The sequence below is a fragment of the Prunus avium genome, chromosome 6, assembly GCF_965620075.1.
Source record: "Prunus avium chromosome 6, drPruAviu1.hap1.1, whole genome shotgun sequence".
In the NCBI taxonomy this organism is placed as follows: domain Eukaryota; kingdom Viridiplantae; phylum Streptophyta; class Magnoliopsida; order Rosales; family Rosaceae; genus Prunus; species Prunus avium.
Genome location: NC_142289.1, coordinates 34,652,595 through 34,665,454, shown reverse-complemented (window position 1 = coordinate 34,665,454; position 12,860 = coordinate 34,652,595). Strand labels below are relative to the sequence as shown.

The following is a 12,860-nucleotide window of genomic DNA, read 5'->3' as shown; positions in this document are numbered from 1 at the left end:
GTGAAAGCTAGGTGAGATGGTATGATGATTGCTTAGGCAGAGAGCTTGATTGATTACTTATGTAACGTACAATGAAGGATGCTTACTGTTTATATCTAGTGCTAGCTTATTCTTGAAGGGTGTCTGTGGGTCTCCCCAAGCTGTGTAGAGAGAGATGAGGAGGTTCGTTCAGTCAAGCTATGGATGTTGTTCCCTACCTTTCAAAACTTTAATGCTTTTCAAGGGCTTCGTTTCATCTGCAATTTTATCACAATCATGGCTTGATATATTTGTATAGGAATATGATGTAAAGCTTTAGTTTTTGATTTTCTAAGACGCTGCGTGGTCATGGGATCTCCATGAGAGAGAGAGAGAGAGAGACTAAAAGTAAGAATAAAATTAACTTTATTGTAATATATATATTTTTGTTGCCTTGTCAATTTTTGCTCTAGTGTAAACTATGTGACTATTTTTTAGCTCTGCAAAAAAGCTACCAAGATAATAGGTTTACTTTTTTCACAGCAAAGCGCTCCGAGTTTGATGTGTTTGAATTTGGATCCTTTTCTTGCGTGGGCAATAATTCAAGGTCATTATCATTAAATTTTGAAATTTTCTAAAAATGCCCTTAATTAATTAATTAATCTTTGAAAGAAAATACCATTTGTTATCTGAGGGTAAAAGAGTAAAGCAGCTGGTTATATAGTAATCTTCCTCCCATTATATCGAGGGGTGTCATATTATCACGTGCATCCACTTGACTGTATTTTTCTCTATTATTATTATTTTAATTAAATCACATGACATGAAATATAAATTAAATGTAAGTAATCCGAGAGAGAAGAGAGAGAAAAAAATAGCAAGCTGTGCTCCAAAGGGGTAATTGAGGTAATTAAAATCCTTTCATTTTATGAGGTAATTATTGAGGTCCTTTCACCTGATATAGTGTTATACTAATTTTTATTTTTTGATGTGTAAATTATAACAGTTCGAAAACTGGGGTTTACGCAAAGCCAGTCCCCCTCGCTGTATCAGATCACGAATAAGCTTTTTGTCACGAAGCTCGAGGCGGCAGAAGCTTTTTTAAATTTCATTAACCACCAGATCGGTGAGGGGGCAGTTCAGTCTTTTCCCTCTTCCGGATCCAGCGTCGTAAACAAAACAAAACCAGTGGGCCCCAATCGTATCCAGCTGTATCTGCAAATTCTAAATTCAAAAACTTCGTATGGGCTCTAAAAAATTTAAACCGTTTTTACAACCATCAAATGAAATGGCACCCATCCAGCCGTTGATTCTCGTGGAGATATTTAACTTAAACAGCCAATCAAAACCCCCCAAAAAAACAAAAAAATAAAATTAGCAAAGAGCCGTTATAGGGTTACAGCTCACTCTCTCTATATAGAGGCCCCCCCTCTCACTCTCTCCTCCAACCCTCCTCATTTTCACCTTTGCGCCTCTCTCACTCTCTCCCCTCTCGATCTCGATCTCTCTCTCTCTCTAAAGCAAAACCCTAGAACCGAAAATGCGTGAGATTCTTCACATCCAGGGAGGCCAATGCGGTAACCAGATCGGAGCCAAGTTCTGGGAGGTGGTCTGCGCCGAGCATGGCATAGACTCCACCGGGCGCTACCATGGTGACTCTGAGCTTCAGCTCGAGCGAGTCAACGTCTACTACAACGAAGCCAGTGGTGGTCGATATGTTCCTCGAGCTGTGCTCATGGATCTGGAGCCTGGCACCATGGACAGCATCAGATCTGGGCCATATGGCCAGATCTTCCGACCTGATAACTTCGTTTTCGGTCAATCGGGTGCTGGAAACAACTGGGCTAAAGGCCATTACACTGAGGGTGCAGAGTTGATCGATTCGGTTTTAGATGTTGTTCGCAAAGAGGCGGAGAATTGTGACTGTTTGCAAGGTATGTATGAACACTGAAATGACCAAACCCTAACTGTAATTAGTGAGATTTTTGAGATTTGGGGTTTTCAATTTTGGTTTGGTAAAACCCTAATTGTGATTTGTGATTTGGTGTTGCAGGGTTTCAGGTGTGCCATTCGTTAGGTGGTGGTACTGGATCTGGAATGGGAACGCTTCTGATTTCTAAGATTAGGGAGGAGTACCCAGATCGGATGATGATGACCTTCTCTGTGTTCCCATCTCCCAAGGTCTCTGATACTGTTGTGGAGCCTTACAATGCTACTCTGTCAGTTCATCAGCTTGTGGAGAACGCAGACGAGTGTATGGTGCTTGACAATGAAGCCCTCTATGATATCTGCTTCCGCACACTTAAACTCACCACTCCCAGCTGTAAGTTCCTTCATATCTTCGCGGTTGTTTGGATGGATCATTCTTATGCTATTTTATGATTTTGTATCTTGATTTACTCTGGATCTACATGTCAAGTTCTGTCATGATCATTCATGTAACTTAGCTCTTTCTATGAAAAATGAATTATGCATGATGACATTGGAATAGATTATGTATTGAAGCATGAATTCAAGGTTCAATCATGCTTCAATCATGCATGTGTTTTCATTCTGAGTTTGTTCATTTGTCAAATATTTGATATGGTCATATTGATTGCTCTTACTTCTAAGAGTAATTAGCTGCTATTCATTTTTTGAAAAATGAGTTTCGGCGACATTGAATGTTTTTATTGTTGGGCTCTGAAAGCATGAGTTGTCTGTTGTATGTGCTGGTGATGATGCATATTTTGTAAGTTGAAATACATTCCTGTTGATGGTAGTTACTTCTAAAAGTAATTAGTTATCGTTTAGTCTCTGATGAAAGATGAGTTTTGACAAGCAATGGATGATCTAATCTTTCTTTCTTTGTCGGAGTTCTGAAAGCATGAATTGTCTGTTGTGTGTGCTTGTGATAGTGAGTACTCTATGAACTTGTGTTATATCGCCCCTTTTGTTTCCTAAAAGGACCACAAAAGCTGATATCATCTTCACTGCTTTGCTGTTTTACAGTTGGTGATTTGAATCATTTGATATCTGCCACCATGTCTGGAGTTACATGCTGCCTGAGGTTCCCTGGACAGCTCAACTCTGACTTGCGCAAACTTGCCGTAAACTTGATCCCCTTCCCGCGTCTTCACTTTTTCATGGTGGGCTTTGCTCCTCTTACTTCACGAGGTTCTCAGCAGTACAGAGCCCTGACTGTTCCAGAGCTCACCCAGCAAATGTGGGATTCCAAGAACATGATGTGTGCTGCTGATCCACGACATGGACGTTATCTAACAGCATCAGCAATGTTCCGTGGTAAGATGAGCACCAAGGAAGTTGATGATCAGATGATGAATGTGCAGAACAAGAACTCTTCCTACTTTGTTGAGTGGATACCCAACAATGTGAAGTCAACAGTTTGTGACATCCCACCAACTGGGCTGAAGATGGCATCAACTTTCATCGGGAACTCTACATCCATCCAGGAGATGTTCAGGAGGGTGAGTGAGCAATTCACTGCCATGTTTAGGAGGAAGGCTTTCTTGCATTGGTACACAGGCGAAGGTATGGACGAGATGGAGTTCACTGAGGCTGAGAGTAACATGAACGATCTGGTTTCTGAGTACCAGCAGTATCAAGATGCAACAGCCGATGAGGAGGAATACGAGGATGAGCAAGGGGAGTATGAGGAGGAAATGTAATTTCTATCAAGCAGTAGTTTCCTTTGAATATCAACATTCCAGTTAGTGTTTTATGTAGTATGTGAATGAATTTCTGGTTGAGTGTTTGTGGGACAAGTTTCAATATCAACTTCCAGTTGCTGCTTTTTGCTGTAACTTTTGCTTATTTCAACATTATGGATTTGTGGTAGTGATATTTGCTTTCTAGCAACTTTGGTCTTTACTCATCTCTCATTAGTAGTATACTAGTATTGTTTGGTGTTTTTACAACTTCACTATACTCTCTCTATTGTCGGAAGGCCCATCCTCTCTCTTTTGTTGTTAAAGTTTAGTGTATGAGCTTTCATTTCTCTTTATCAAAGCAACACCAAAATTAAAGTTACAAGATATGAAAATTTGTCTTTGAATTTATAAAATTGGATTCAAATAGGATATTAAACAGGCCCTAAAAGGCTTTAAAAAATGAGATATTTATTCAAAAACTTATTTTAACATGATGTATTATTATACAAAAACTCCTTTAAAAATTGGCATATGCAAGAGAAATTCTTCCAATACCCCCCACTCAGATGAGAGAACCTTTGGTCATGTGGAGGAGAGAGAGAACAGAAACAAGGATGCATTGCTGCACCGTGACGCAGAGTTATGTTACATTCAAAGATTTACTATCACAGTTTCACTTGCTGCGCGATTTCTTCTTGTAATGGGAACATCGTATACACTAATTGCACGTGGCAATTTCCTTGAATGTAAAGTGATCTGGTAATTTTTCACGTTCTTTCAAAAAAAAAAAGTTAATTTAAAAATTCTCCGTGAGAGGCTGTGGACCATTTTTCATTGAAATCTATATAACTACGGCTCACCCACACAAGTCATAATCACCAATGCTTTTGTTTATTTATTTTTACATATTTGAGAAAATAAGATAGAAAATTGGGGTCAAAACCCATTTAAGAAAATTTACGGGGTCATTCCGGAATATGGCAAACCTCTCAATTGATTTTTCGCCTCCTCGCAAAGCAAAGAGCAACCCAACTGAAGCCCGTATCATAACACAGAAAGGAGAGTGAGAAGCGAACTTGAAAATGGCGAGCAATCTCGCAAACAGAGCAGTAACGGATCGAACCATAAAACTATGGAGGCTCACATCGAGCTTCCTCAGAAGCTTCAGCACTGCTTCCGAAAACCCTACTGCTGCTTCTCCTTCTTCTTCGGTTTCGAAGAAACCCAAGCGCAAGAAGAAGAAGAACCTGTTTGAGGTGGCCCAGTTTTTGCCCAACTGGGGATTAGGGTACCAAATGGCTAAGACTCACTGGGTCGGCGTCTCTTACCAGATCACCAAAATCAATCTTTACAAGGTCTCTCTTTTAATTATTGCTGGCTTTCTAATTTTTCTTTATTGTTGGTTTTTGCTCGTTTAGTTACTAAGAAAATGTGGGACTGATTAAAAATTTGGGCTTTTGTGCCTCTAAGCTTTCTGCTTTTGCATTTGATTGCTCGTAATTAGATGTGAGAATGTTCATTCAATTCGCCTTATTATTGTTATGGGTTCAATGGTTTAGGGTTTATGCTTTTTTTTTAAAAAAAAATTTGGCAGGACGGTAGGCATGGCAAAGCATGGGGCATCGTTCATAAGGAAGGTCAGTGATGGGTTTTATATTTCATGGAAGTGACATTTTTTTTTTTCAATTGAAGTTTTTATTTGTATCTCTAATACTTGCCATTATGACTATATAAAGGATTATACCTTTTCTTTCTTTCGTTTGAAAGAAAAATGTTACAAGGGTTTTATCACTTACTTTTTAGCTGCGTCTGGCTAAATAAGTGACTCAAGTATATCATAGTTTACCAGTTGAACATGTGTGCTTGCGAAGTATTGAGGTTTACTGAATTGGGCTTACTAATCTGATCAATATTTGTGTTCTGTTTGTGGTTGATATCATCGATTCAATGCTATGCATCATGTATGCTCAATCTGTATACCTGGTTTTGGCTGCATTCTGTTGTTCAATATCTGATAACTCTTGTCTTTTTAACTTCAATTGAAAATAAAGTGTCCTGACTCCTAAATGGTTGGGAAATAATGCATCATTTAGTTCAAAGAACTGCCAAGGGAACTAGTTGGCATTGTTACATAAGAGACTGAACATGCACTTCCCTGGCCACAGCATTTGTATTTGTGACTGAACATGCATCCTGATCTCAATTACAAGTGAGAAATATGTGCTTCGTAAGTGACATTGGCCCCCTCCACATATGCGATTGCATAATCAAATGTAATGCATGAGCACCTACATACATGAATAAGAGGTTCATTTTTGTTATAGAGACTTGATTCAGTGTTTGTCTGTCATTCATGCTTAGGAATGGCTAATTCATTAGAGTTCTGTGTTGACTTGTAGTTGTGATAGTAAGAATTGCTAAAATAATACGTGGTCATTTTTCGGATTAGGTTTATCTATTTTTAAGTTATTCTCTTTTATATGGAAGTTGATATAGTAGAATTTGTTGCAGGCTTGCCAGCTGCAGATGCTCCCAAGAAAATAAGTGGAGTCCACAAGCGTGGTTGGAGGTACATTCCAAACTCAAAGTCGCCTGAAGGTGTTCCAAGTGTGACTAAGCCTACAGAAAGTGCTCCAGCAGCTGAAGTTCAAGCAGCTTGATGCGTTTCCTCCATTTTTTGGGAAGATGTAGTCTGATCTGTCATACTAGGATGTTCTTTTTGAGTTAATTGGTTGTATCCTCCATCGTTATAACTTTTGGTTAGATATGGTAATTTTTTTTCTTTCTTCAGTTTAGTATATTTAACGCTCCACTGTAACATCCTTCCTTGTGCATTGAAGCTAGAATAAGCTTACGGCAATGCGAATTGGAAATGTTTTATCAGAAAGAAGGATTGAGCACATTGGTGTCTGTTTTTTATTTATCAATATTTCTGACGTTGGCTCTGGTGCCTGGTTCTGTTTCTTCTTATGGCATGAATGCTGTCGGGATGGTGTCTGATTATCTTTTAGAACATAATATTTTTTCCAAGTTGCTATATTGATGTTGAATGATGGATGTAAGTGGAAGGGAATAATATTTGCATCTTTGCTACTATCATGTGGCACTATAATTTGTTATCAATCACAATTGATGAGAAATTCTTACATGCAGGGTGTTATTAACCTTTTCTTTTACGTTGAAAATACTATCATGTCATGCTCTCTGGAAATCATCTTTCTCAGGCTTGAAGCAGTGGTAAGGTGTTTGATTCTACCTACTCTTTGCTAGTGCTTATCTGCCAAGCATGTGACAAGATTTTCCTTGTGCGTCCCAAGCAATGGCCAGTATAAAATTGGATCATCAAAGTACTGATCATGTCATGCTATCTTGGAATCCTGGAAATGTCAGCATTCACGGGCTTGGATTGGATCAATGGACACGATGACTGTGGCCTCAGGATGTTGCTGATTTGGGTTTTATACGCTTTGCTTGTTTTGACTGGAAACTATAAGCATATTTTGATGGAATATACCCTAAAGATACATTTTTTTTAAAAAATACAAGCGATAGTCTAATCTAGATAAGGAGGGGGGGTTTCTCACACACACTACTAAGGTGTCATGGATGTTCGAACTTGAGACGCAAGTAAATGTCATTTTCCATTGGGCTACTGTGTTGGCATACCCTATACATTACCTTGCAACATAACCTTTTATGACAAAACAAAAAAGAAAAAGAGAAGAAAGAAAAATGTATCCTTTGGTTAGGGATAATGCTTCTGCTGTGTGTATAGAAAGAAAAAGAAACTAGAAGACATAATATGTTGTGATCGCAATGCATTTTAGCTAGTTCCAACCAAATCTGTATATATATAGCTTGTGCCCACTTTTAACATGGGTTAGTGATTTTTATTATTTTATCAAGGGACAAAAACAAGGGGAGAAGTGTACAAGGAGAAAATGGTTAAATTGGGCACATCAATAAGCTCTCTTTGGGATATAAACAGATTTAGTTGGAACCCGTAAAAGCTTAAACAGTGACCACCCTATGTCTATGAATCTATGATGCAAATTTCCATGCCAAGCTATCTAAAGCAAATTTGTTAATTTGGTAAGTGAAAAGTATAGTCAATATAGAATTACTTATAAGCAAACAACTCATTTGACGTAACAAAATATCAGAAAGTTTTCTATTATACAAATAACACCTGCCTTATTTTCATAAGCAATGAAACCCAATGAAAATCAAATTAATATAGAAAAAAAAAAAACACAAAGGGTAAGAAAACCCCTACACCCTTGATCTTTACTTGCGTCGCTTTCTCTATCTCTGTCTTTGATGTGAGTGTCCCACAACTGGTAGCCATAAAATATATGTGTTGAGTGCAGTCTGCCCCACCAGCCTCCTCATAATTCGCCTTGGCTTGGCCCCGGGGCTCTCTCTAGTCTTCTCTTTCGTGTTCTTTTTCTTTCATTTCAACAACATTGCTCGAAACTGACACACAAACAAAGACAGTGATCGAGGGAGACACAGAGAGAGGAGAGAGAAGAGAGATAGACATTGATATTTGATAAAGAGAGAAAACTAACGCCACCTACTCCACAACCCCACCATGTTTGCTGTTCCTAAACACACCCTTCAACCCCAAAGACCGCAACTTTAATACTTTCCTCCACTATTTCATGACATTTCTGTTTCTGGGTTTCTCAAATGTCAGCTGCTGCTGAGGCTACCCATTACCGCCATTCGGTCAGCGGAGGCAGTGACGTGTCAGTCTCCGATGACTCGGACGACCAGTCTTGGCACTCCGTGCTTGAGTCCACCGCAGGAGGAGGAGGAGGGCCTCAGTCTCAGCTTTCTGGGGTGTCTGTTTCAGTTAATGTTCAGAGGGACTCTTGTGATTCCAATTGCTCTCTGGAGGTGGATTTGGAGAGTGGGGTTTTGGAGTTGAAGGTGGTGCATTTGAGTAAAGTTGAAAGAATTTGCAGAATTTGCCACCTGGGTTTGGAGGGTGGTGGCCCAGATGGGATCCCAATTGACTTGGGTTGCTCTTGCAAGGGTGATTTGGGTGCTGCTCATAAGCAATGTGCTGAGACTTGGTTCAAGATCAAGGGTGATACGTGAGTACAAACTTTTTCTCATGTTAAATTAGTAAGCTTGTGAGGAATTCTGAATTCCGTTCCTTATTTTCTTTGGTTTTTGGTGTTTTTGTTAGAAATTCTAAACACCCATTTGCTGGATTCTGGATGTTTCTCTCTTTTGGTTTGAGTGTTTAATGTTCCTCCCAAATGCACCTTATGGAATAAATCAGCTTGTTTGCGTTGAAATTTTACTTTTTAAGACCAAAAACAACTAAGTTGTCCTTTCCCCGTCCCCCCTCTATTTTCACCGGTCTCTGCATTGAAGTGCAAGCACATGGATGCAAATAGTTTCTCTAGAGGCAATCTCTCACTTTTAAGGTGGTTTTACTTCAAACTATGATCATTCTATAAGCATCCTTAGTTTTGTTGAATAATACAACAGATTAGCATCTTGGCAGTACATAGCTTCCTGCTTCTCTGAGGTCAGCTTTTTGAAATGCATACTAGCCAAGTAGCTTCTTTTCCTTCATCTAATAGTCACCTTTGTTTTTGTTGTTTTGCTTCTTATTGGCAAGCTGAATGAGACGGATCACATGTAGAATAGAAGGCATATATTAAATATATAGAAGAAGAACAAATCTTGTAGTCGCCAGTTGAACGATCCGTTGAATCCCAAGTATATGTATCATTATTGGTTTAGAATTTTTATATCACGTTTTCTGTAGCATTAATAGTAGTGGAGAGTATGTGCCAGAATTGAGTTCCAATGGTCAAGCATTCTTAGCAAAGATGCGCTTGTAAATTACTGCAGCACACAGAATTTCTATTCCTATGTTTAGAAGTGGATATCTTCCCCCATGCGTTTGGTTATGTATGCTGCTAATTAAGATCTAAATGTTTAAAAAAATCATGCCTAGGGTTCAGTAAAAGATGATATTAGCGTTTGTGTAAAACCAATTGAGAACTTTGGCCGTCACAAGTTGAGTTTCTTTATGACATATGATATAAGAGATAAATATATGTGGGTTTTCCTGTTATCCTTTCTATTTATTTTATAACTCCAAAGTTGATAGTTCGGGGAAACCAAACTGAACAGACTGACATAATGTACTGTTGACAAACAAGATGCAATATTTATCTAGGGTGTGGAGTTAATGGATGCAAATGAAACATCCAAGTTTTATGAGGAAACATAATTTACATAAGCTGCATCACATGATATCACAAGAAGGTACTATAGGTGGATTGGTAAGGCATGCTAGTTCTATTCTGATTTTAGTCATCCTTGTAAGCAAATGGAACGGCATATTGATGACGGGACTTTTTCCATGGACAGAAATAAAAGATTCCTAGCCAGATAGTTTTCAATTACTTAAGCATTCTCTTCTATATTCTTGATATATGTGTTCTGCTGGTTATAAAATTGACTGTGGCCTGTGTTTGTGCACAAGCCCCATAATACATTTCTCCTTATCTTTGTTTGTCTGGGTGACATGTTCTTTGCTGTCTGTGTATATTTCTTCTTAAGTTTTGATATTTATTGAACTGAAAAAATGGATAAGAAGAAAGTAATTGAAGTGGCCTTCTATCCGATAATACTTGCTTTCCTACATCTGGTCTTGTGTTTGCTCGAAGTTTCATAGTTAAGATGATTGGATAAATTGCCAATTCAATTCGTGTACTAGGTAGCTTTTGGTCTGTTGTTAACAAACATAGTTTTATTTATTTATTTTGCAGAACCTGCGAGATCTGTGGCTCCACTGCATTCAACATTGCCACTGAGCAGACAAATGAGGCAAATGGCACTACTACCACACTCCCATCAGTACCAGCAGCACCCATGATCCTGGTGGAAACCAGAACCATGTGGCATGGCCGCCGCATTATGAATTTCCTACTTGCCTGCATGATCTTTGCCTTTGTAATCTCATGGCTTTTTCACTTCAAAGTGCTTTAATGAACACAAGCAGGGAAAAGATATGTAAATGTGTGGCAGCGGTAAGTTGCAGTTCCAATTCTTATTGTGCTTGTACTGCTACTTGTCTGTGCCCGGTCCTACTTGGCCCTACATTCTTGTTTGAGGCTTAGTTCCAAACTTGTATGCTCTCTGTCATCTGTAATATAAAAGGTGCTACCTGGCTATCTCTAACAAGTTATATTATTTTTGGATAAGTGAGTAAGATCCTGTTTTCCATCTGCAATCTCCATTGTGAACTCAGGGAATATTGTCTGGCTAATATTTTGTGAATGTAAGTCATATCTGTTTAGGTACGGACTCATCTGTATGGAAAAATTTCGCAGAGATGCTCATAATGCCCTAGTACCAATAAGTCATGACGCCTGCGAATGAAAGGCTGTTATCTGATATGGCTTCTTCATTCATTGAAAAGGTTAATTACAGTGTCTAGTTTCTTAATGTTCCTTGTAATACGCACGTTACCAGCATGAATGCCATCGATTCAAAATTTTCGGTTCATTCAAATGCTATGGCTACCTTCAATCAACTGTTTGAGATTGATAATTTCATGTTTGAAGTATTATATGTTTCACCTTGTGTTTATCATTTCTGCACAAGTCTTTGTTCATGCATTTTTGAATTCATCTTTTGTTGGATTATATATGAATTTTCATTAAAAGGTGAGGTTAGAGAAGATCAAAATATCACTTTCAGTTAGATGGATTAGAAACTTCAAGGCTGTTCTACAAACTGTTATTCCTAACAAAATGACAAGGAACATTAGAAAGTTTTTCTCTGGAGTGCAATTGAAGCAGACTTTTGGGGTAGGTAACTACTTGACCTTAGACTTTTGGTGTAGGCATCCCAATTTTTGTTTTTCTAACTTTTGATATTTCTTTCACAGCAAATTTTCATGCTCTCCACTCTCTGCATCATCCTTTTTTTCTTTTTCTTTTTTTTTCGGTTACATGGAGGGCCGAAAGAAATTCATAGAAAATTCCAATGTTGGAACCAATTGAAGGAATTAAAAACAAAATTTGTTTATACTCTAAACTAGAAATATGCAAAACATAACTAATACTTGACTTTACAAGTAATTATATCCCTAAATTAGACATATGCAAAATTTAATTTAATTTTTCATACAAGTGATATTGAAGAATGTGAGAAGCGAACATGGAATACGAATGTTGTTGATGCTCAAAATGGTTGGGCCAAGATTGAGTCCAACTTAGTGATGAGGTGTGATAGATGATGGGTGAAGGTTTGGACCTTCTGCGTGTATGTGAGGATTTGGCCAATTTATAAATACACAAAAGACAAGATATATGTGGTTCACCCTTAATGAATGGGCTACGTCCACAGAGAATATGTTCTCATTATGATATTGTTTACATTTGTACAAGGGGATTAGACCCAAAGATAAATGGAAGAAGGCCTAGGGCCTAAGGTACAAAGTTAGGAGTCTGGAGCCCAGAGGTCAAGTCCCCGGGTCTGGAGACCCAGGACTCGAAGGCCAGACTAACAAGAGAGTCCTGAAGAGGGAGCCCAGCTCAGTTTCGAATCCCCTCTGAAGTGGAGAGTGGTATGTTTTTATAGGTGAGAGGGAGTCTTCACTTCTTGTAGATTTCCGATGTGGGACTCCTCTTGCTTTGCTTAGAGTTTCTTCTAGTTGCTTGGTCAGTTATGGTGTCAACAGTAGTGCCCCAAGTTCGCGAGTAAGAAGGTACTTCTTGCTTGGGGATTTGTAATCTTAAGTGCACTGGCCGAGCAACACCGTAGTTTGTCTTCCAAGTCGTATAGTGCACTATCCCCAGTCCCCCAAGTCCCCGGGTAAGAAGAACTTTGGAGGGAGAGAAGTTGCAAAAAAAAACCAAAGTGGTTTGGAGGGAGAGAAGGTTTTTTTTTTTTTTTTTTTTTTTTTTTTTTGTGGGTTGGCTGGAGCCAAGGAGCCAAGTCCTCCTCAAGTTGATTATGCATGACACCTTCGGCAGGTTCAAAATTTTTTTTTTTTTTTGAGGGCTAGGTCAGCCAAGTAGCTAGCCGAGTGGGCATTTTCACTTCCCAAATTCCTTCTGCATGTTGCCTACCGTTCGGCAGGTGCAAATTTTTTTTTTTTTTTTTGTTTTTTTTGTTTTGTGGCTAGGTCAGCCAAGTAGCTAGCCAAGTGGGCATTTTCACTTCCCAAATTCCTTCTGCATGTTGCCTACCGTTCGGCAGGTGCAATTTTTT

The 12,860-nt window shown here is 38.7% G+C and overlaps 3 protein-coding genes across 3 annotated transcripts; all 3 read left to right on the top strand.

Moving 5' to 3' along the window:
* Positions 1-1,382: 1,382 nt before the first annotated feature.
* LOC110762307 (tubulin beta-1 chain) lies at positions 1,383-3,828 on the top strand. The gene is made up of 3 exons (XM_021964913.2): positions 1,383-1,892; positions 2,012-2,281; positions 2,950-3,828. Exons 1-3 carry the CDS (start codon positions 1,499-1,501, stop codon positions 3,624-3,626), a joined length of 1,341 nt encoding a protein of 446 aa, XP_021820605.1. The 5' UTR covers positions 1,383-1,498; the 3' UTR covers positions 3,627-3,828.
* Positions 3,829-4,614: 786 nt separating this feature from the next.
* On the top strand, positions 4,615-6,566 carry LOC110762327 (uncharacterized). Its single transcript, XM_021964946.2, has 3 exons — positions 4,615-4,963; positions 5,203-5,245; positions 6,120-6,566. The coding sequence occupies exons 1-3, from the start codon at positions 4,691-4,693 to the stop codon at positions 6,266-6,268; spliced, it is 465 nt and encodes a 154-aa protein (XP_021820638.1). The 5' UTR covers positions 4,615-4,690; the 3' UTR covers positions 6,269-6,566.
* Positions 6,567-7,987: 1,421 nt separating this feature from the next.
* LOC110762384 (uncharacterized) lies at positions 7,988-10,872 on the top strand. Its single transcript, XM_021965025.2, has 2 exons — positions 7,988-8,710; positions 10,409-10,872. Exons 1-2 carry the CDS (start codon positions 8,301-8,303, stop codon positions 10,626-10,628), a joined length of 630 nt encoding a protein of 209 aa, XP_021820717.2. The 5' UTR covers positions 7,988-8,300; the 3' UTR covers positions 10,629-10,872.
* Positions 10,873-12,860: the final 1,988 nt, after the last annotated feature.